This window comes from Silurus meridionalis, chromosome 7 (assembly GCF_014805685.1).
Source record: "Silurus meridionalis isolate SWU-2019-XX chromosome 7, ASM1480568v1, whole genome shotgun sequence".
NCBI lineage: Eukaryota > Metazoa > Chordata > Actinopteri > Siluriformes > Siluridae > Silurus > Silurus meridionalis.
This window is the reverse complement of record NC_060890.1, coordinates 10,578,630-10,603,474: the sequence shown is the minus strand read 5'-3', so window position 1 is coordinate 10,603,474 and position 24,845 is coordinate 10,578,630. Positions and strand designations below refer to the sequence as shown.

General features: G+C 38.3%; 1 protein-coding gene and 1 pseudogene across 1 annotated transcript; both read left to right on the top strand.

Annotated features, from left to right (window-relative positions):
• Positions 1-3,611: 3,611 nt before the first annotated feature.
• On the top strand, positions 3,612-13,031 carry LOC124388834 (annotated as a pseudogene).
• A 2,215-nt stretch (positions 13,032-15,246) lies between these two features.
• Positions 15,247-20,290, top strand: LOC124388364 (ubiquitin carboxyl-terminal hydrolase 42-like). The gene is made up of 14 exons (XM_046852914.1): positions 15,247-15,886; positions 15,992-16,201; positions 16,287-16,397; positions 16,489-16,588; positions 16,955-17,013; positions 17,224-17,294; positions 17,492-17,574; positions 17,701-17,809; positions 17,929-18,069; positions 18,158-18,264; positions 18,371-18,518; positions 18,621-19,253; positions 19,369-19,430; positions 19,533-20,290. The coding sequence occupies exons 1-14, from the start codon at positions 15,802-15,804 to the stop codon at positions 20,254-20,256; spliced, it is 2,643 nt and encodes an 880-aa protein (XP_046708870.1). The 5' UTR covers positions 15,247-15,801; the 3' UTR covers positions 20,257-20,290.
• The last annotated feature ends 4,555 nt before the right edge of the window (positions 20,291-24,845 follow it).

Below are 24,845 nucleotides of genomic sequence, written 5' to 3'. Positions count from 1 at the left end.
TTACCACATTTACTTCTTACCACACTCTACTGTCCTCCTTCTCAATCACACACATGTACTCTGCCTTGCTCCTACTTTCATTCCACTTTACTCCAGCGCATCCCTCCATCTCTCCACGCTCATCTTATCCTGTCACGTGCACACACACACACACAGACACACACATGCAGTACTGTATAGTACAGCTGTAAAGTAGATGTTAGTATATACATTTATGTAATTCATCTTTTGTTAGATTTTTATCATGCCCAAACGAAACGTAATTCTTGGAGAGGTTTTCCATATGACCTGCGATGCCCGTAGTGCCTTTCTAAATTCAGGGAAGAATCACACAGGACACAGCAAATGTTCTACTTCGGTTTATTGCAGGCAGCAGACACGTATATATACACACATTGGAGAGAAAGCTGACCTAAAGTTGTTTCCTGTTTAGACAAGAGGATATATTAGCCGGAGAGGTGTGAGCCCAGATAAAGACTCCCTGTATACCTTACATACTAACATCGTAAATATTCTATAGACACTGAACAGACAAAGTCCCTAAATCCCTCAAGCTAGCAGTTATTAAGCCCCTCAATAAAAAACCTAATCTGGATCCAAACACGCTATCGAATTATAGACCAATTTCAAATCTGCCATTTATGTCTAAGATTTTAAAAAAGATTGGCGCTGCCAAGTTATGTTCCCACTTGCAAGAGAACAATAACTTTGAGGACTTTCAGTCAGGTTTTAGGCCCCATCATAGTACAGAAACTGCCCTAGTTAAAATCACTAATGACCTGTTTTTAGCTTCAGACCAAGGATTCATCTCGCTGTTAGTTTTACTAGATCTTAGTGCTGCGTTCGACACTATAGATCATGATCTTCTCCTAGATCGCTTACAGAATTACATTGGCATTCAGGGACAGGCATTAAGCTGGTTTAAATCCTACCTGTCTGATCGTTACCATTTCGTAGATTTAAATGGAGAGCTATCCAGGCTAATGCTAGTGAACTATGGCGTGCCACAAGGTTCAGTTCTAGGACCCCTGCTCTTCACAATATACATGCTTCCCTTTAGGAAATATTATTAGAAGGCATGGAATTAGCTTCCATTGTTATGCTGATGATACTCAGCTATATATCTCATCTAAACCAGGCGATATAGCTCAATTAATCTGGATAACTGAGTGTGTTAAGGAAATAAGAGATTGGATGACCCATAACTTTCTACTTTTAAATTCTGATAAGACGGAGATTTTGCACATCGGCCCAAAAACTAGTATACAGAAGCACCAGCATCTCAACCTGTATTTAGACGGATGCTCTGTAACCACTAGTTCAACAGTAAAAGACCTGGGAGTTATTTTAGACAGCAACTTATCTTTTAAAAATCATATCAACCAAGTTACAAAAACAGCCTGCTTTCACCTTAGAAATATTTCTAAGCTAAGAAATATGTTGTCTATATCCGATGCAGAGAAGCTCGTCCATGCGTTTATGACCTCCAGAATAGACTACTGTAATGCGTTTCTAGGTGGATGTCCTGCGTCATTAATAAACAAGCTTCAGTTAGTTCAGAATGCGGCAGCCAGAATTCTCACAAGGTCAAGAAAATATGATCACATAACCCCAATCTTATCATCCCTACATTGGCTTCCGGTTAAGTTTCGAATAGACTACAAACTACTGCTACTCACTTATAAAGCACTAAATGGATTGCTCCCATGTATCTCTCCAGTCTTCTAACACGCTACAATCCGTCACGCTCCCTGAGATCTCAAAACTCTGGGCTTCTAGTAGTTCCTAGAATAGCAAAGTCCACTAAAGGCGGTAGAGCATTTTCACATTTAGCTCCTAAACTGTGGAATAGTCTTCCTGACAGTGTTCGGGGCTCAGACACACTCACACAGTTTAAATGCAGATTAAAAACATATCTTTTTAGCAAAGCCTACACATAACACACATCACATCATAACCTTGTGCTCCAGAACATCTGATCATATGCACATTATCAACTTGTGCTGTTAATATCATGAACAGCAGCTACGCTAATTCCTCTCCACTGCTTCTCTTTCTCTCCCCATCCCGAGGCTTCCTGAGGTTTGGCCAGCTCCAGTCACATCCCACCTCATGAAGATTATGGACTTTAAAGAAGTAGATGCCAAACTCGCAAACATCCTGAACCATCTAGAGACGTACCAGTGCCAATTGGATGCCACTGCATGTGTGGAGTTTGACATTGAACTTCCTGAAGTGTTTAAAGGCTCTGGCATGGAGAAGCTGATGCTGGATCTGTGATGATCACAAATGTTGAGCTCAGTAGCTCCTACTTTTATACCAAAGACTGTTGAAAGAACATTTACTTATAATCTTATACTCCAGTGCTCATGTTAGTTCTCACTCTCCAGTGTTCTGTATTGTTGAAAGATTTATGATCAAACTCTTGATGTCACCCAAATGAGGATGGGTTCCCCTTTTGAGTCTGGTTCCTCTCAAGGTTTCTTCCTTATTACATCTAAGGGAGTTTTTCCTTGCCACAGTCGCCATGGCTTGCTCATCAGGGATAAATGCACACCATTCACCTTGACTGTTGATTTCTGTAAAGCTGCTTTGAGACAATGTCTGTTGTGAAAAGCGCTATACAAATAAATTTGACTTGACAAAGGAATGTGTGCAAAGCAGTGTGAGAACCGTTTTAACACTAACATCTTTATTGCCCAGTGTGTCTAATAATGCTTTTAATATATGAGTATAGATTAAAGCATTATTTGCTTTGAGAATGTTGATGGAGAAGTATAGAGAAGGTCAGAAGGAGTTGCATTGTGTATTTGTGGATTTAGAGAAAGCGTACAACAGGGTGCTGAGAAAGTAGTTGTGGTATTGTATGAGGAAGTCTGGTGTGTCAGAGAAGTATGTGAGGGTATTTATATATATTTACGGTATTTGGCAGACGCCCTTATCCAGAGCAACTTACAACTGAGCAGCAGAGGGTTAAGGGCCTTGTTCAAGGGCCCAGCAGTGGCAGCTCAGTGTTGGTGGGATTTGAACCTGTGACCTTTCGATCCAAAGTCCAATACCTCTACCACTGAGCCACCACCTCCCTGAGGGTGGTGCAGGACATGTATGAGGACAGTGTGACAGCAATAAAGTGTGCAGTAGGAACGACAGACCCTCTAATGGGAGCAGCCGAAAGAAGACGATGTCCTACTTTGTTGTTGAGAATAATTTTCGGTATCACTCCTAGCTTAGATATGACATTTTATGTCAGATTTGTGTATTTATTTTTCTTATATGGTTAGTATTAATTTCTGCGCAAAGTTGTTGCATGTATGTCACTTTATTTAGAAACGTTTCATCATCACCCCAACGGTGACCATTTAGGGACTATGTACAAATTCAAAACCGTTTGGGAAGCTTTAGCGTATAAGAGGACCGTTTTCTTGGGTTGTAAACGAATGTTCTTGTATGAGTAAAAAGAGATTTACATCGGATCGAAAGTAGGTTTATATAAACTGCCTATATATATATATATATATATATATATATATATATATATATATATATATATATATATATATATATATACGAGTACTGAGAGATTTTTGGATTGTGTTACAAAACAGTGAGGACTTTTTGAGACGCTCCCTCAACGACGGCGTGGTGGAATTGTGACTGCTAGCAGGCTGGTTTTGTAGTAAAATAGTTTGCTGTTGAAAATTGCTTTTTTTTTCTGGGATGTTAAACCGTTTAATCGAAAAATGGACCATCTTGATTCTTAAAAAAAAATGCTTTATAAAGTAAAGGGTTTATAAAGTGCTGGTGGTGCCATGGCAGAGGAAGAAGGTTCAAGTAATAAAGCTTGTAAGGTGAGGGCCAAGCCCAAGGACCTGCTGCTTCACACACACCTCAGGGACTGGGACAGCGCCTGGAACACGCAGTCTGGAGGACTGTTTAAATTTACACAGGAAGACGAAAACGTCCAGTTCGACAGTGAGTCTACTGATGATCACGTGATTAAAGCCTCCATATTTTTTAAAGTGCATCTCACTATATTGCATGTCACATACATTCAGGTGAACAGCTGATCCCAATGTATTGGTGTTTTTTTTCATGGATACATTTAGTGACTGCATTACATCAGTTTTCCATACCTCAGAATGTCAACCCCATCCATCAGCTTTAAGAGACCACCATAGACAAGGAGGTGCATTACAGTGCAGTGACACTGACATGCTGCAGGTTTCATTCTGTAAAAAGTGTTCTCTTAGTGTTTATTTTATTTATTTTTATTCATCTTTAGTAACTGCACTGGTTAGGGTCCTGGTGGAAGTCTGTAATGGAACTGGGAGGCAGGAAAACTCTGAAGATGTCACCCATGCCATCACAGGGCACACAGTGACACCCATACTGATTACATACTACAGAGAGACAACTCATGTCTCATTGTTTATTTGTTTGATATTGTATGGACTTTTACGCTAGACTATTTTCCCCCTGGAGAAACACATATAAAGTACTATGCCAAAGGTTTAGGCAGGCGTGAAGAAATGCTGTGAATTGTTAATTTTTATCAATTTACAAAATCAATATTTGGTGTAACCACAATTTGGCATTTAACTGTACTTATGTCGGGGATTTAAGATCAGAGTCAGGTCTAGGAATAACCAGTTATACCAAACATATGCTAATGCTTATCAATTTCATATGTATATTGATACACGGTCATGAAGTGAAACAGAATCATCAGTGTAGGAGGCTTAAACTTGGGTGAGAAATAGCCAAACTCTGCTACTAAGATGAGGTTGTGGAAGACTTGTACATCATGGCAAGACTGAGCACAGCAAAAAGACACAAGGTCGCTGCTGCATCAGTTAAACAAGATCTCTCCCAGGCAAAGATTTCAAGCTATTTTGAAAAAAGCACAAAGCAACAATGTTGAATTCAAATGTTTTTTAACCCTCTGTATAACAAACCTGATGCATATCATTAAAGGATTGTTTATTATATCAGTAAGCTGATAAGCAAAATAACACATCCTGGGAAAACACTGTAGAAACACACAGATGTACATAAACTACAGCAGCAAACTCTGGATTGTTATTTATGAGAGATGCCATTGCATTTTATGATTAAACACTAAATTCATAACACATAACTTGCACAACAGCTACACAATTTTAAAACTTGCTTAAAGGTTCTTGTATGTGTTTTTTGTGTTTTCCCCTCATAATCTTGCTGTGAAACTGCCTAGAGGTGTGGATTAACATGTTTCATGCTGATAAGCGTTCAATACAATCTAATCTTCAATAGTTACAATCTTCAATAGTTAAATTAATTGACTGCATTACACACACACCTCATGACACATCATTAGACATAAATTGTTAAATTCTTTAACTTTTATAATATATAAATAATAATTTATTTGGTTTCAGATTGTTTTGAGTTAACTCACAATTAATCACCACTTATGCACACATTTTTATCTGTTTAAAATGTGCCTTAAATTAATACTTTTCAAGTTTTTAATACTCTAATCAACATGAGTATGGACTTAATGCAAATGTATGTTTATTATTAGTGAAACCGTACTCAACGTAGAGCATAAAGACTAAATATTCTTATAAATGTTTTCAAGTAATTATGGTGTTTTAAATTACGTAAATCATCAGGACTCCAAACATGGATGGTTTTAATTGTGCATCATGGCATTTCTTTGGTGCTTGATTTGAGACTTTCAACAAATGTTTAGTGATTAAAACTTATTTTTCCACTGGAATTTATAATTTCTTTTTATATCGTAGTGAATAAATGTGCTCCTGCTCTAATACAAGATGCACAAATTTGTATGGTCCTGTCAAGCAGACAATAACATGAACATGATGAATAAGACGGCTTTGAATGGTTAAATGATGTTCAGCTGTTATTACTTAGGGTGTACTCACTTTTGTTGCCAGCCACTTTGACAGTAATGGCTTCATGTTGAGACATTTTCAGAGGACAGTAAACCTATACTGCTATAAAAGCTGCAATTTCTATACTATTATTTGTTAAGAAGATATACTAAAATGGTTGCGCTTTTTATATATATATATTTTTTTTGGACATACCCCTCACCCTGGATTTATATCCACACTTGGATTTAACACATCCTGTTTACTTCTCCTTTTTTGTATTAACCCAGCGTCTGACTCAGATAATAATTGTGAGGGGTTGATGGCAGGAAGACCATATCTGTCCATTCAGGTGTTTGCCTCTGCCATCCCAAACCACCTGCTGCTGGGGTCTCTGCTCGAACACTTGTGCTTTATGTACAAGAGTGACCCTGCCCAGTCTCGCATGTTGTTTAAGGGTAAGGTCATCAACACAAACAACTGCAGTGTTGCTACACTAAGAGTAATTTGTTTAACTTGTTTGTGGAATCACAATTGATCAGGGTTCATAGTCAGCTCCAGAAAAATGGTTATAGAAGAAAGTGGCCTTGTAGTTAATTATTTGAAGATGAGACAAGTAAGTTTAATTAAAGATGCTTGTGTGGAAACAGCTTGGGTAACTGACTATGTTTTAACCTACACGTTTTCAACCACCAGGCCATGGAACATTACTGGACTGCACAGAAAAAATAAATACTTTTCATTTTATTTCCATTTTTCTTTTCATTTTCGTGATCTGCCAGGGTGTTTTATTAAAACAAAACATTCCTGCTATGCCGATTTCCAGAACTTGTTTCTGCCAGTTATTTTTTCTCTATGCATTGATGAAGCTTTCATTATATATGCAATTAAATTAATAATGAAAGCTTTAACATGTATAATAGTAATATAATATGTGCCATTTTCCTGAATTTTAGTGATTGGTCAGCGACTGTCAACAATGAATCTCCTCTCTCTACTGGCTATCAGTGATGAATTCAGCACAGTGAGACTGCAGCACAGCTGGGCCTTTGCTAAGCTCCCGCATGCAGCCAGCTCATCCCTCTTTTCTCATGTAAACACAGTAACCTTAACAGCAATAACTGATGACATTTTCCTAAAAAAAGGGAGATCTTTCACATTTTTTTTTTTTTTTTTTTTTTTTTTTTACAGGATCAGATGTACCTTAATGGTGATGCCCAGAACCCTGTGCAAAGGTGAGAAGATTAGGGAAGTGGTAGCTCAGTGGTTCAGGCTTTTTTTTTTTTTACTAAAATAAAACCTTTTAATGATCTTCTAATTTACCTATATGCACCTATACATACATATACAACATCAGTCTCTGTGAATATAAATGCACGCTGGTTACAGTTTCTTTATTTGCAGGTTCCTTCCAGTCATTTGACATCTTAAAACGAATACTTGAAGGGGTCGAGTACATTCACTCCCGTGGAATTATGCACAGAGACCTTAAGGTGGGATTGTACAAATTTCTAAATAATTGTATAAATAATCAATAAAACTGGTTGCTGTGCGATTAGGAAATGATATGTGACATTAAAAGGGAATGTTTCTCTCATGTAGTGTTCTGACTGATTTGTGCATGTATTGCTACATGTTGTGTATGAACCATAGATAAAAGCTTAAAAATTAACTTCTGATCAGAACAGAAACAGAATCTGTAATCATGTTTTATCTTTGAAATCTTTTAAACAATGTAATAGATTTCTATATATTCAGGAAAAACCACTACAGACTACATTTATTTAGCGTAATAAAAAAAGTTTAATTAATCTTTTAAAGATTGCTTCGATCTCAAGGTGTTTAATAAAGATGATGATCCTGGCCTTTTCTTTTATATTTGGGCAGATGTCCTGTACAGATTTGATAATTATTTGATGTGTTCTATATTGGTGTTTTAAATGAAAGAAATGAAAGAGCTCTGCAAGCGACCTCGCTGGTAGAGAACTTGATAAACTTGTTGTAAATATTGTTTCAATATTTAGTCTTTCAAGAAAACTTGTGCTTGTGCAGCAAAAAACATTGTCTTGAAATGTGTATTGCTTTTGCTTATAGCCAAGGAACATTTTCCTGCATGGCCATGAGTGCCTTGTAAAAATAGGTGACTTCAGCTTGGCTTGTACGGATATTGTGATGAATGAAAACAAAGAGTGTTCCGGTTCTCACATACAGTACAGACCAAAAGTTTATATATATATTATATATACAGTACAGACCAAAAGTTTGGACACACCTTCTCATTCAAAGAGTTTTCTTTATTTTCATGACTATGAAAATTGTAGAGTCACATTGAAGGCATCAAAACTATGAATTAACACATGTGGAATTATATACATAACAAAAAAAGTGTGAAACAACTGAAAATATGTCATATTGTAGGTTCTTCAAAGTAGCCATCTTTTGCTTAGATTACTGCTTTGCACACTCTTGGCATTCTCTTGATGCCTACTTTTAAGAACCTACAATATGACATATTTTTTAGTTCACTTTTTTGTTATGTATATAATTCCACATGTGTTAATTTATAGTTTTGATGCCTTCAGTGTGACTCTACAATTTTTATAGTCATGAAAATAAAGAAAACTCTTTGAATGAGAAGGTGTGTCCAAACTCTTGATCTGTACTGTATATATAATATATATAAACTTTTGGTCTGTACTGTATATATAATATATATACAGTACAGACCAAAAGTGTGGACACACAAGGTGTATGAGGAAACGCAGGTGAGATTTATGATTCCAGGATGTTGACAAAGGCCCACATTAACACCATCATGCTACACTATATTATTAAACTATGCAAGCCTATTTATCTATAGATTCTGTAGTAGTTAGTATTATGTTGTTGGATGCATTTCAACTTTTGTATCAAAGCCTAAGTTTGGAAATATGTTGTTTTTCAGTGTCCTCTCACACTACAGGAGTGGGCACTATTGTTTATGCTTCTCCAGAACAGCTACAGGGCTCTCATCATGACTCAAAGGTAATTAAATCTATTTAGTATTTATAAACTAAAATAGAACAGTAGTATGAACAGTTATATAGAGCAGCTAATTAAATTACCTGATAATAGACACAAAGTTCGAGTGATTTTTCTGAACTTGTCTCAAAGTATCTTTCCTTTGTGTTTGCAGTCAGATATGTATAGTGTCGGAGTGATTGCTTTTGAATTGTTCCAGTCATTTGGGACTGAGATGGAACGTGTGCAACACTCAGAGACCTGAGGAAGGGAATGGTTCCAGATGACCTGTATAAGAACTGGCCAGTCCTGATAAAAAAAAATAAAGCTGCTGACCAGCCTGGACCCCTCAAAGCGACCGAATGCATCCCAGCTACTGCAAAGTGATCTCTTTAACAACAAAGACCAAGTACATGTGACATGATTTACATTTAAATTTGGCACATAGGCTAATCATTTTCAATCTGACAGTGTTTTATTGCAGTTTGCCCCACCAGTGTCAGTGGTGAACGAAGTGCACAAAGCATGTGATACACTGTAAAATATTACTCCAGTTAATCACTTTAAACTTTCACTTGAGTAAAAGTACAAAATGTATTTGCCCTCAAATATACTTAAGTATCCAAAGTACTATGATTTACTATGGTTATAATGTTTCCTATTATCATTTATATTAACCCTAACCCAATCTATTAATAGAATGATAAGGAACCCAAAGCCTTCTTTTTAGCTAATCAAAAACAATGTGCAAATAAGGCCCCATGTATCAAATCTAATTAAAAACAGAGTTTGGCACCAGCGTGTTGCAGGGCAAGCTGCTATGTTTTTGTTTTTTCTTTAATGTTTGTGTTGTTATACGGGTTATGTCTTTTTTTTCTTAGTTCTGTTTTTAGCTGTGTAGTTGAGGTACGACCGATCAACACTTTTGGACATTCAAACCGTTTATTTCCGCTAAGCTTCTGATGTCCTTACCGCCAGAGTTATCTCGTCTGCACTGCAGCATGCTCTTTTAGAAGAGGCCACATAAAACATTAGGAAAGCAGGGCGGGAGGTTAGCGAGGAATGTATTCAAACTCCACGCAAACAATCTGTTTCCTCTAATGTGGCTCCTACCGGTATACCTTGAGCAACACTCAAACTGGGTGGATGGGTTATTGAGATCCCTGGATCTCATTACGGTTAAAGCTGCACTGTTGAACGTGAGGTCAGTAGGAAATAAAACGTTTGTCGTGGTGGTGGTGTAGCTACACTCTTTAAGAAGAGATTTAAATGTAGTTTACGAACAGTGGAGAAATTTACATGTTTTGAACTACTATTCAAACTGGAACTGTCCTACATGGGTTTATGCGCACTAATTTATTGCCCAATCTAAAATGGATAAGCATTTCATCCTGAAGTTCTCAGAATGTCTTTCCTTTATTGTGTCAGCCACGGATAATCTTTTAATCGTCTGAGACTTTTACATCCATGTATGCTGTCCATCGAAACCTTTTGTTAAGCAGTTTTCTGACCTCGTGAACTCTTTTAACCTAACACAGTCAGTATGTGATGCTACCCACAGACATGGTCATTCTCTTGATCCAGTTTTATCTATGGGACTGTCCATTTGAGCCTTAGTGGACAATTGTATATCTGACCACAGATTTGTTATGTTTAATTTTGATCTGCCAGCTTTTATCCCAAATAATATAATGTCTTCCTTTTGGGTTTAGTGGACTTAATTTAGCACATAAAATCATCTTCTACTCTACTGGATGCAGTTCCTCCATGGTTTTTAAAAGATCTGTTTGAAACCATGGGCCCTAATATATTAGCTATTGTGAATAGATCTTTATCAGAAGGTGATGTTTCATCTTGTTTTAAACATGCAGTGGTTTCTCCTTTAATTAAAAAAAAAACTGGTCTTGAGGCTACAGAGTTGAACAATTTCCGGCCCATTTCTAAACTACCATTTTTGTCTAAATTGTTAGAAAGGTAGTTTTAACTCAAATGACTCTTCTTGCAGGAGACTTATCTCCTGGTTCAATTCCAATCTGGTTTCAGAGCTGGTCATAGTACAGGAACCACTCTGGTAAAAGATTTAAATGATTTATTTATTATAAATTATTTATTATTTATTCATCCTCTTTGGTTCCATTAAAATATAGTCCTTCTCGGCCCTCTATTTAAAGCCCTATTTTGTTTTCCTTATCCGTGTGTCCCATAGGATCTATTTGCTGACGCCACAACGTTTTTTATCACATGTATGCAGATGACACACAAATGTATCTACCGCTGAAGGTTGGAAATGAGCAGTTCTTACATTGTTTAGGGAGGTTCAGGCTCCGAAATGGTTGTCGAATAATTTTCTTCCGCTCAATGATAAAAAGTCTGAGATCACTATGTTTGGTCCTCCGAAGGTGAAAGAGAAGATAGCCAATGCTTTTGCCCCCTTAGAAATTACCGTAAAAAAATAATTAAAAAAAGTTGTGAAATCTCTGCGTTATAATTGATTCATCTTTGAGTTCCGATAAACAGATTAATTCAGTGATAAGTAGCTTTTATCAGCTCAGAATTATTTCGAAGCTAAAACCTTTTTTTGAGTTTTAAAGATTTGGAGATTGTTATTCATGCTTTAATCTTATCACGACTAGATCACTGTAATTCTCTTTGTGCAGAATGCCGCAGCTAGACTTCTGACTGGCACAAAAAGAAGGGAACACATTACTCCACTGCTGTCTTCTCTGCACTGGCTGCCAGTCAAGTACCTCATCAAGTTTAAAGTTTTAGTACTAGCTTTTAAAGTGATACACAATTTGTCTCGAAATTACATTGGAAATCTTGTAGGGTCTTACAAAGCGGGTAGGTAACTAAGATCAATCATGCACTGTTGGCTGTTCCACAGTCTAAAGAAATCGAAAGGGGATTGTGCTTTTGCCGTAGTAGGTACTAAACTGTGGAATGCACTCCCACTTTATATTCGCCAGGTTCCTCTATGGAGGGCTTTAGGTCTCACTTGAAGATGCATCATTTTAGTTGTGCTTTTGAGTTCAGGATATAGTGAATTGGGAACCTGTATTTGTGTTTGTTTTATATGTGTGAAATGTTTGATGTGCGTACATTAATTTTAATGTTGCTGTTAAGCACTTTGGGCAAAGAAGTTGCAGTTAAACATGCTATATAAATAAACAGAAGATGAAGTTCACGCTCTACCCTGATTGGTGGCTTGCTGCTAGTTTGACCAGTTTTTATCCACTCAAATAAAAAGAAACAACTGAATTAGCAAAAGTAAAAATAAGATATTTGACTTTAAAATGTAGTGAAGTTAAAATTAAAATCTCCCCAAATAAAAATACTTTAGTAAAGTACAGATACACAACAGAGCTACTCAAGTACTTCATTACTGTCCACCACTGATCACTGTAAAATAATTTGTCAAGGTCAAGTTAGCGGCAAGTATGACGAGTCCAGTGAAATTCTTAGTGGCTAAATCCTGAATGCTTTGAGGATATGACTTATTTTGTTTGGATTCTACATGGTTTCCTGAAATGACATAGATGTGCAATTTAAACTTCATGATGTATTTCATGTATAAACATGCAATGACTGTCAGATAATAAGATTTAGTCATGCAATAGATCACAAAATTTAATCTTCTTATACCTACATTTACAAGATTTTCTTTTAAAATATGAATGTTTCTTTTCTGCAAACTACGGTAGATTTTTATGAATACCAAGTTTCTTGTTAATATGTATATTAAATTGTTAACAGTGTGCTAAGAATTAAGATAAAATGTTTATTAATCATATAATATTTGTCTACTCCAATTTCTAGGTAATCTAAAAGTTACAACAGAGGGTTTCTGAGCAAGCAGAGGAAATCAGTCAGCTCAGAAGACAGATCAGTGAACTACAAACCACAAAGGATGGACCAGAGAAAGCATCACTATAATAACTACTGACGATACTTTACAATGTGACACTTTGACATATTATGTGTATAGTTTTATTTATTTTTGTGGCATGTTCCTATGCATGAAGTCAACTTTGCCAGTTTTTTTAAAGACAAATACATTACTGTTCATCTGAATAGTTATCAGACAGATTTAGACCACATAGATTTCTGGGCACAGTTTCATGTTTTTCTTTTGTCATTAAAATATGAAAGCATTTATATTTCTGCAACGGATGGTTACTTTTGTTTGGAAATTGTTGTTGTGCATATGTTACATTTCCTGAGCTTAGGGCTAGTGTGACCACATTACCTGTACACAAGGTTAAAACATTTGTATTTATTTTTAATAGAAGGACATGTATTGTGCTTGGTAGATGCCTATGTAGTCATTGGCTCTAATTAATCTATGAAACCTAATTGGCAAAATTTTTAAATAAACATGGAAACAAAATGTAAACGAACCAAAAATATTAACAAAGGTGACAACAGGTGTCTGGTTGCCCCTGCAAAAGTTAACGAATACCTGAAATGTATTATCCTGCCTAAATCATGCTCATTTGAGTATGTATGTATGTATGTGTGTGTATGTATATGTATATGTATATGTATATATATATATATATATATATATATATATATATATATATATATATATATATATATATATATATATATATATACACACACACACGTATGGATGTAGCGTTTATATACGGGCGCGCGTTTTTTGAAAAATGCTACACTGAGAGCTACTGTGATTCTGAGAGCCCCGCCCAATTGGTGACGTAATGTATTGCATCCTGATTGGTGGAGCAATTGCCTTCCTAACGCACCAATGAGCGTAAGGCACTCTTTGTTATATCCGTTGCCTCGGAGATTTCCGGTTATTTCCGGATCAAGCGTGAAAGGTAAGGAGCGACGAATAATAGCTGAATGTGTTTAATAGCCTAATTTTCGTATTATCAGAGTGTTTTTAGTTAAAAAAAAAAAATGTTCCATGGTATTTTACTACATTTCTTGTGTGTGCTAAAACTGAGTTTAGATACTTTGGAAAAAGGTTTTATAAATGTTTTGTAGCACGATGCTAAGATGCTAGCTAGGTAATGTTTGCCGATGGTATAAACATACTGCTTTCCATAATTATTATGCCAAGTACATTCATCCTTTACCGTAATTTCTTCTTTAAAGAAAGGACAGTCTTTAAGGAAAGTTTTTTCGTATTTGTTGTAATGTAAATCCGCTGAGAGGTGCTTCTATGCGATCGTACACATGCGCAGTCAAGATCGTTGCTAAACGTGTGTATGGGTCTCGGTCTCTCTGTCTGGGTATTAAATATAATGTATTTTTTTCTGAATGATCTGATGATCCAGATTTATAAGCCGTTGCTTTGAGCCAGGAAGGCATTTCCCCCCTCTCCAAAATTGTTAACCAGAAATGTGGAGAGAATTACCTGTTACTACATAATATCTTACAATGTAAATAGTATATGTATTATTTAAGTGGTGTTTTTTGTTCACGTACACGCTAAACTGTGCATTAGCCTTCACTACCTTTACTTCTTTACCACACTCTACTGTCCTCCTTCTTAATCACACACATGTATTCTGCCTTGCTCCTACTTTCATTCTACTTTACTCCAGCGCATCCCTCTGTCTCTCCGCGCTCATCTTATCCTGTCACGTGCACTTGCGCGCACGCACGCACACACACACACACACACACACACACACACACACACACACACACTGACAGATCCGATCTTAAGAGATTTGTATCAGGGTGTCAAAGGTTCGCACGCTTGCTCTTTCTCTGCGATTCTCTGAGAAAAAAGTTAACACAAAAATCCAAACATAATTACTTATTAAGATTTAAAATCGTACAAAAAGAATAAATGAGGCGTTTCGTGTTATATTTTTTTAAGTCAAGTTAAGAAACTTTTATTGTCATTTCAACCATATATAGCTGATGCAGTACACAGCGTAATGAGAAACGTTCCTCTAGAACCCTGGTGCTACATTTAACAACATAAAGCTACATAAAATAAATACAGAGCCAAGGCCTAGTAAGTGTCCTCGCTACATAAAGTGCATAGTGTGCAACCTGGTGCAAACATTGCAAGCCATATAGGCGCAAAGACAACACAAGACAGCGTAGGACACATACACACAACACAAAATAGCGCCGCCAGTAAACCTACTGTAGTGCAGTGTGTGTAAGAGAGAAGTGACTACAGGAGTGTACCTTGTGATTACCAAAATGTAAACAAAAGAGTAATTTACAGTGTAATTACAGTAAAATGCATAGACATTTGACATTAACATATTGCACATCTTTTGACTGCTGATATTGCTGTTTTGCACCAACTCTTTTGTTTACATTTTGGTAATCACAAGAGTTGGTGCAAAACAGCAATATCAGCATTCAAAAAGATGTGCAATATGTTAATGTCAAATGTCTATGCATTTTACTGTAATTACAGTATTTAGCCCTTGGGAAGTAAATATTATACGTAGCATTTTATATTTTTTCTTATGGTTACGTCAAATGTCGATGCATATAGTGGTGCCGTTACTCGTCGTCATCATCTTCTTTCTCTCTCTCTCTCTCTCTCTCTCTCTCTCTCCTGGTGTTTTTACCAGAAAGTTAACCGTTTAACTAACTCAGCTAAGCTTCATTTCCACAACAATGAACAACATTAAAATATAATTAAATAAATATTTGTTTAAAGGTGGAATATATTGTCTGGTCGCTTGAGGATGTACAATGTGAAAACGTGTTACATGGCTTAAAATCACTCCTGATTTAGTAACCTATTCACTGTTAACGTTTGCTGTATAATATTTGTTTTCAGCAGAATAAAGATTTAAAATAGTTGACACCGTTTTGAAGAACTCAACGCAGTCCCCTGTCTCCTGTCTGCTCTGAGGAAGTGAACGACGCCATCATCAGCTAAAGTGTCGACACTTCCAACGTTAAGCTTTCCAGGACCATGGTCACCTGTGTGGCTTCCAGCTGTGATGTTGCTTCTTATGGAGGCAAGAAAGCATTTCCTGCTAAAAAGCCAAATACACAAGGTAAGGACTTAACTGTTTACTTCAACTTCCAAGGTTATCCAGTTATGTGACTTGTATGAAGGTAAAGCTAAAAAAAAATAATGCTTTGTCTGCTTTACTGTGCAGTGGCCTTAAACAGTGCCGATGGCATCAATCTGCCACAGAAGATCCTGTTCCAATCAGAGCGTCTCAGCATGAAATGGACCCAAGTGAACCATATTGGAGCAGGTCTTCAAAACCTGGGCAACACATGTTTTCTGAATTCAGCTCTTCAGTGTCTTTCTTACACTGCACCCTTTGCCAACTACATGTTGTCAGGAGAGCATTCCAAAACATGTGAGTCTTCGAATATCCTCCTGAATACATTTTTGATGTACTTAGCATACAGTGATTTTAATTGTTGCTATATTTTCCCTCACAGGTCATGAATCTGAGTTTTGCATGCTGTGTACGATGCAAAATCACATTACCCTGGTGTTTGCTAATTCTGGGAATGTCATTAAACCCATTGGCGTGCTGCATGAACTAAAACGTGAGCATCCGCCCTCTGTTAAATTACAATAATGCACAGTTACTTATTGGATTGAAACATACCTAAATGTAATTGCTTTTGTTGGCTTTAGGGATTGCAGAGCATTTCCAGTATGGAAATCAAGAAGATGCCCATGAGTTCTTGCGGTACACAGTGGATGCTATGCAAAAGTCCTGCCTGTCTACTGATAAGTGAGTCTGTTTAAACATCGGTTTGGTGCAGCATTTTATATTATTGATATTATATCTCTCAGTTGTGTCATGTGATGTATTGAATATTTGGGCAACCAGTAATATTACTGACTGTATATCTGCCTTGGAACCTGACAAATTTAGGGAGGTGACATATAGTATATTGAACAACCAATTTAATGACTAATAGCTAATGACCTAAAAACAATGACCAATTAAAAAATGTAGGGCCAATTAATCCTATTGTTTTGGAAATAAACATTTTTTGAAACCCATCTGAATCAGTTCAAAACGTCAATTGTGATGTTTACATGGTTTACGTAATCTCTGATCATGGCTGATCTTTCATATTTCCCGATTGGACAGGTATATACAGGGCACTAATCTGATCCAGCAGATATTTGGAGGACATCTGAGGTCTAGAGGTGAGTTGGGATTTATGCAGTTGTATGTTTATCTCCTGTTTTTTTTGTTTTGTTTGTTTTTTCTTTATTTTAAATGTTAAGTGATGGAGATAATTGTTAGATTTACTAGAACTTTGTTATGCATTTTTATTAGTAGAAGTGTTTGTAAACATGGTAAAACTGAAAATCTGGTTGATTGAATGTCTAATTAAATGATTCTTGTTTCTACAGTAAAGTGTCGGAACTGTAAAGCCGTATCAGATACATTTGATCCTTATATGGATATTGCACTGGACATTGAGGTAACATTGTGTGTCTGTGTGTAATACAATTTTTTATGTACTACTGCTGTAACTGTACTGTAGACCTTATATTATAGAAGAAGGCTGCTTTATTACTTGAATAACACAGGTTTGTTGTATATGATTAATTATTGCTTGATTCTAATATGTAAATTGTTACGGTAATATTCATTTTATTAATTTTATTTATCTTGCAGAATGCACCATCTATTAACAAGGCTCTTGAGCAGTTTGTGAAGCCTGAGCAGTTGGATTGGGAGAATGCGTACAGGTGCAGCAGGTAAGCGTCACATGCATAACTGAGCCGACACTTACAGGATACTTTGACCTTAATACGACAAGAACTTTATGTTGAGCCGTACCTGTTATTGTAAATAATACCTTTTACATTTTATTCTTCCTGTAGTTGTAAGGAAATGGTTAAAGCGTCCAAAAGATTAACCATCGACCGCAACTCCAACGTGCTCACCATCTCCCTGAAACGCTTTGACTTCAGTGGAGTCAAAATCTCCAAGGTAGGTGTTTACTCTAAATCGTTTAATAGCCCAGGAAAATTGTTCATCATAACATATTTCACAGGTATACAATAAAAAAAAACCATCTCTTGATGAATTGTGTTCTCTCCTTTGCACAGGATGTGAGCTACAATGAGTATATTGACTTGCGGCCCTACATGTCTCAGTCTCGTGGAGAGCCGCAGATTTACGGGCTGTATGCTGTACTGGTTCACTCAGGCTTCAGCTGCTATGAAGGACACTACTACTGCTATGTAAAGGTGAGACATACTGCACATGTTTAACTCTCAACCTTCTGACGGTGTCGATGACAGGACTAAGGCGACAATGTGTGATGCTCTGTTTCAGGCAAGTAATGGCCAGTGGTATGAGATGAACGATTCATCGGTGACTCCCACTGATATTCGTTCTGTGCTGGACCAACAAGCATACCTGCTGTTCTACATCAAGCAAAGGTATATTATAATTATAATGTTATGCTTTTAATATGTTATTAATGTTTAATTTTTAATTGGTGTTTAACCTGGTTTGTAAACATTTTGTACTTTGATTTATTTTTAGGACAACACATCTGAAAAATGGAGATTTTACCCACAAGGGTTTTACTGCAGGCCACTCATCTCCCCGGCCAGTTGTAAAACAGAGGCTAAATGGGCATTCTTGTACCTCCTCACCTATAATTGGCCCACAGCTCCCTCACATGCTAAAGGTACAGTTGCAGTTGCAACAACAAAGAACAAAGAGCTTTATATTGACAAGAAAATCCTAACTTTCAGATCCAGTGTTAGTAACTGTTTTTCTTATTTTACAGAATAATTCATATGTGAATGGCAACGGCTCCTCGAAGGAACATAACAATGGCTTAGAGCCGAGCAGCAGTGGCATTAGTGAAGGGAACACCTCCGATTTGTCTTCCTATTCCTCCACAACTTCATCCTCCGATTCTGATCATCCCGTCCAACCCAGGGTCAAAATGAGCTTTATTGTTGCCAATGGAGAGGTGACACAGTGCAACCGGACCTTATCATCTGCATCAACCTCCAGCAGTCATTCGTCTCCATTCACAGCTGGTCATCAGCATTTTCACCCTTCATCTTCTACCTCAAAATGCCAGCGCTCCAAGCAGGTCAATGGCACATCCTCATACTGCACTGCTACTTTCCTGTTTCCTTATGATGAGAAATCATCTCATGAGTCTGGCCTGGATAGCAAATTCTCGGACAGCAGCACGTTTAAGTCTCATGGTGTTGCCAAGACAGCCAGTGAGAACGGTGGCATGCACAGCCCTCTTTCTCATAATTCAAGCTCACCTTCACCCTGCAGAAATCCAACAGACTCTCAGAGATCCAACAGCCTCTCAGAGTCTTACACAGGTGCAAATGGTTCAGAACACAGGCATGTAAATGGCCATCACAAAGTCAACGGCTTCAAACATTCTGACAAGGTAGGAAACTTCTGTTGGACTGCATCTGAGTGGCATTTTATCATTCTAATGAAAACAGTGTTTACTTTTTTGATACATAAACATGTGTATGTAATATTATACATTTCATTTTTAGACTTCAGACAGTCCTGCCTCTGCTTCTTCCATAACTGACACTGATTCCCAGCGTGTGTCAAAGTAAGCACTTTTTCCTGATCACACAATCTCTTCCAATCTTGCAAAAAATGTGATCAATTACATTTATTAAATAAATATAGACCATATATATGTTCTGTTCAGCTGTCCCAGATCAGCGGGCCTTCTTTCCCCATCAATCAATACGGAAAGGGCTAAACCACTCACCAACCCTCTTGTTCAGCGTGTCTCGAACCCAGCACCCATACTGGGCACAGACATCCAGGCATTGTCTAAGCCAGCAGAGGTGATGCCTAAAACACAGGTGACCTTAACAGAGGCGTCACGTAAAGAGAAGGCCGCAAAAGATTCTGCTGTGAGCAATCACAATCTCACCCAGCAGAAGAATGATAAACCTCCATCACAGAGAAGTCCCAAGATGGCAAATATCTGTAAACAAACAAATGGCAAAGACAACATGAAAATGCGTCAGTCTGGCAAACCCAGTTCTTTGAAACAGAAAAGATCGGCTGAGCGCCAAGAGCATTACCGATATTTGACTCCTACAAAGGACAAGGATGGAGACAAAAAGAGCAGTCGAAACGGCAAAGAGCGTTATGGAGAGAGCCATCAGTCAGAAATAGAGTATTACCCACCTAGGAAACGCTTCCGCGATTCCTCCAGAGATAAAGAGGCAGCTCAGTACTGGGACAAATACACGGACCATCACAGAGACTGCCGCTACAAAAGCGGGGGAGAGAAGTATTCGTGGGATCGGGAGTGGGACAGGAGATACCAGACCTCTCACCGCTCTTCAAGCCACTATCATAGAGAACTAGATTTGCACCATGCACACAAAGACCATTGTGATAAGTGGCACTACAGCTGAGAGCTGGAAAAATAAATGCTTTTTATTTTCCCAATTATTGTTACGGTGCTTTATTCTATAAAATATATACAGTATTTTTTTGCTGCAAGAATGCTTGATATGTTTTAGGGTTAAAGACTTTTTTGCCATGCTCTATGGCTGCACTTTTGAAGATGAATAGACTTCAGGGTGGTCCAATGCCAAAATAATAAGCAAAAAAACATTCTTTTTACAAACACTAAATGACAAAAATTGGGCAGAAACATACACCCAACAGAAATGGCAGCCACACCCCTACTACTGGTGAACAAAACAACAAACGTACATATATTTACAAATGTATAATACAGTGTGTATTTACAGTAAGCTAATCAACTTCAAGCAGGACAGGGCAAACTCGGAGTCAGAACGGGCGTAGGTCAGTAACAGGTAAACACAATTGGGTGCGATTTTAGTTAACTGGAGTGCAGGGGAGGCCTTGACTGGAGTATTGGGATGGCACCTGCACACAAACCATGCACCGCGTACAGGTACAATGCAACCCGCAAGATACTGCAGGTTGTAACACCCCCTCACACAAGTGTAAACATACCACATAGGTTCACAACATCATCCAAAAGAACATAAAACGAAATCATTTTTACCAACGTGGAAGAGTGTCAGTAACAACGGGGGTGATGAGCCTGTGATCTGCATCGCTCGAACAAGTAGGGGACATGGACTCACCACTTGAAAGACCCTCCACCAACTATCGGCAGCATTTAGACACCTTTTCTGTATTAAACACACCGTGTTCTAAAAAATAACCAGATTGAGCATTAGTAAATTCTGAGATACGAATCAAAGAGTCAAAACAAGGTCCTAGGGACAAATCTGATTTTTGGGTCACTAATTCAACGAGTGACTTTATCCACAACTTGTTTCTCCTGACACAAAAAACGTTCCAGACAAATCTATAATATCACCTAGCTTTCTGCTGGGCACATGTTTATACACAGGCCGGAAATACAGAAGGATACTGAATAGCTATATCAGGAGAGGAAAAGACTCTACAGCCTGCTATATAATTCCCTAAAATAAATGAAACCTCTTTCACAGGGATTGCTGAACGAACTGCCACCTTTTCGTGACCTGAAAAGTTCTCAGTCTCCAAGCATACATGATTCAATGCCCTGAATAGGAGTAGGAAACTTCAGAAAAGGGTAGCGCACTTTCTAAAATGAAGGACTAAGCAGCACCAGTGTCTCTCAGAAACGTAACTGGGTGCTTTACCCCATCGGCGCTTAGTGATAAAAAACCTGAAGAAATAAAAGACTCAAACGCAGGTCTGACAGTGGGCTTGGATACCGAATACTGACGGATACGTCCGACAAAACACCTGCGGCAGTAACACCGCAAATAAATTACTTTTTATCATGGCAGTAAAAACATTGGCGAGTTTTGGGAGGAGAGCTCGTGGAAGCACGGGTTTGCAGAAGTTTCTTAAGCGCTTTTTAATAACATACGGACCCCAATGTTAGAAGACGGGGAACTAAACACCGTTTTATGTGTCAACACAAACTCACAAACTGCCAACACGGCAGTTCTATAAGGAACATCGATCTTTTGCTCGTTTAGATACACGACGAGTTGTTCGTATAAATAAGACTTAAACTCCTCCAATAGAACGAGTTCCTTAAGCTGCTCAAAACTCTGCACAAAGCTCGCTGAGCACCACTTCTCAAATAATAAGCAAACACTACATATATCACACTTTTACTTTTAACGGGTTTTGCAACTCTGCAGGTGTAGTGCCCAAATCGGACCCCCCCGGCCAAAGTTTCAGTCTATCAACATGGACAGCTTTAGTATTTAGCGGTATTATTTAGGCAGGCTGGTTTTAAACAGGCTGCTTTTTTAAGCTGCATTTTAGCAACAGCGCCCTCTAGGGTCACAACATACGATGGTCACAGAATCTTGTGTAACACCGGTGTTGTGCCAAATTCCGACGCCTCTGGCTGAAATTCCCCTTTCGCGTGCACGCGGACAGTACCGCGTGTTTCCTGTAGATGGCACTTAAAACACGGATAGTTTGGTCAAATGCTTTCCTGAGCCTAACAGGTTCGAAGAGCCGATTCTTTGTAGCGAACTAGAAGAGCCGACTCCCGGCGGGAAGAGCCGACTCCCGGCGGGAAGAGCCGTACCGAAAACACTATTTGTACTGCGCATGTGCGTAAATACGCCTACTTCCTTTCTGAATTATGTCAAAACAGCCACGTTGTTTGTATACGGCTAATTGCTTAATAAACAAACACAAAAAAAAAAAAAAAGAATAAAGCAAACCGCAAAAAAACGCGGATATGTATAATACTGTACCGATCCGTAACTGAAATAGTGATTTATTAGTGCTTATCTTGATATCAATACACATTTTAGTGGAGTAGACACACATGCGAAATACAAAAAGTGTTTCCGGTCGAATTTTGGTAGCCGTGAGAATCTATGCAGGCAGGGGCGGGACTTTATTTTGATACGCACAACAATCGGCTAATCACATGCACAGAATAGGATCGTACCATTAAGTAAGAAAAGGAAGGAGGGAAGACGCTTCGAAGAGAGTGAGTGTAGTGGTACAGGCCAGGTACACAGAACGACAGAGAGGTGGGGGGCTAACGTTTTCCGATGGTTAAAACATACTGCTTTCTGTAATTATTACGCCAAATACATTCGTCCTCCAATGTCATCTTAACGGGAGGTTTTTACGGTATTTGTTTATGGTGTGAATTCGCTGAGAGGTGCTTCTTTGCCTCATACACACACAGGCAAGTGTCAAGGGTCAGGAAGGCATTTCCCCTTAAAATAGTTAACCAAAAATGTGGAGAGAATTACCTGTTACTATATAATATCTTACAATGTAAATATTATACGTATCATTTTTGTCTTTTTTTCTCTTGCGTAAATGCTAAACTGTGCATTAGCCTGCCCCGGCGTTTCAACTTCTCCGTCAAATTCTTTACCACACTCTACTGTCCTCCTTCTCAATCACACACATGTACTCTGCCTTGCTCCTACTTTCATTCCACTTTACTTCAGCGCATGGTGTGATTTGTGGTGAGAGTAGAAGCAGGTTGAAAAAAGCCTGGAGAGGTGGAGGTATGCGCTGGAGAGAAGGGAAATGAAAGTCAGTAGGAGTAAGACAGAATACATGTGTGTAAATGAGAGGGAGGGCAGTGGAGTGATGCGGTTGCAGGGAGAAGAGGTGGTGAAGGTGGAGGAGTTCAGGTACCTGGGGTCAACAGTGCAAAGTAATGAAGAGTGTGTTAGAGGAGTGAAGAAAAGAGTGCAGGCAGGGTGGAGTGGGTGGAGAAGAGTGACAGGAGTGATTTGTGATAGAAGAGTATCTGCAAGAGTAAAAGGGAAAGTTTATAGGACTGTGGTGAGACCTGCGATGTTGTATGGATTAGAGACAGTGGCATTGAGTAAAAGACAGGAGGTGGCGCTGGAGGTAGCAGAGCTGAAGATGTTGAGATTTTCGCTGGGAATGACAAGGATGGACAGGATTAGAAATTAGTTTATTAGAGGAACAGCGCATGTAGGATGTTTTTTTGGAACAAAGTGAGAGAGGCCCAATTGAGATGGTTTGGACAGGAACTCTGGACTTCTAGTAGTTCCTAGAATAGCAAAGTCCACTAAAGGCGGTAGATCATTCTCACATTTAGCTCTTAAACTTTGGAATAGTCTTCCTGACAGTGTTCGGGGCTCAGACACACTCTCCCAGTTTAAGTGCAGATTAATAACGTATCTTTTTAGCAAAGCCTACACATAACACACATCACATATCATAACCTTGTGCTCCAGAACATCTGATCACATCACATTATCAACTTGTGCTGTTAATATCATGAACAGCAGCTACGCTAATTCCTCTTCACTGCTTCTCTTTCTCACCCCATCCCAAAGCATCCTGAGGTTTGGCCAGCTCCAGTCACATCCCACCTCATAAAGATTATAAACCTTTAAAGAAATAAATGCGGAACTCACAAACGTCCCGTACCTCCCAGAGACGTACCAGTGCCAGCTGAATCCCACTTCATGTGTGGAGTTTTGACATTGGACCTCCTGGAGTGTTTAAAGGCTCTGGCTTGGAGAAGCTGGTGTTGGATCTGTGATGATCGAAAATGTTGAGCTATTTTATGAGTCCTAGTTTTATAACCATAATGACTGTATAAGACTGTAGAAAGAACATTACTTATAATCTTACATTCCAGTGCTCATGTTAGTTCCCACTCTCCAGTGTTCTGTATTGTTGAAAGATTTATGATCACACTCTTGATGTCACCCAAATGAGGATGGGTTCCCCTTTTGAGTCTGGTTCCTCTTAAGGTTTCTTCCTCATAACATCTAAGGGAGTTAGATTGCTCATCAGGGATAAATGCACACCGTTTACCTTGACTGTTGATTTCTGTAAAGCTGCTTTGAGACAATGTTTGTTGTGAAAAGCGCTATAGAAATAAACTTGACATGTGCAGAGGAGGGACATGGAGTATATCAGTAGGAGAATGCTGAGGATGGAGCCACCAGGAAGGAGAAAGAGAGGAAGGCCGAAGAGGAGGTTTATGGATGTGGTGAGG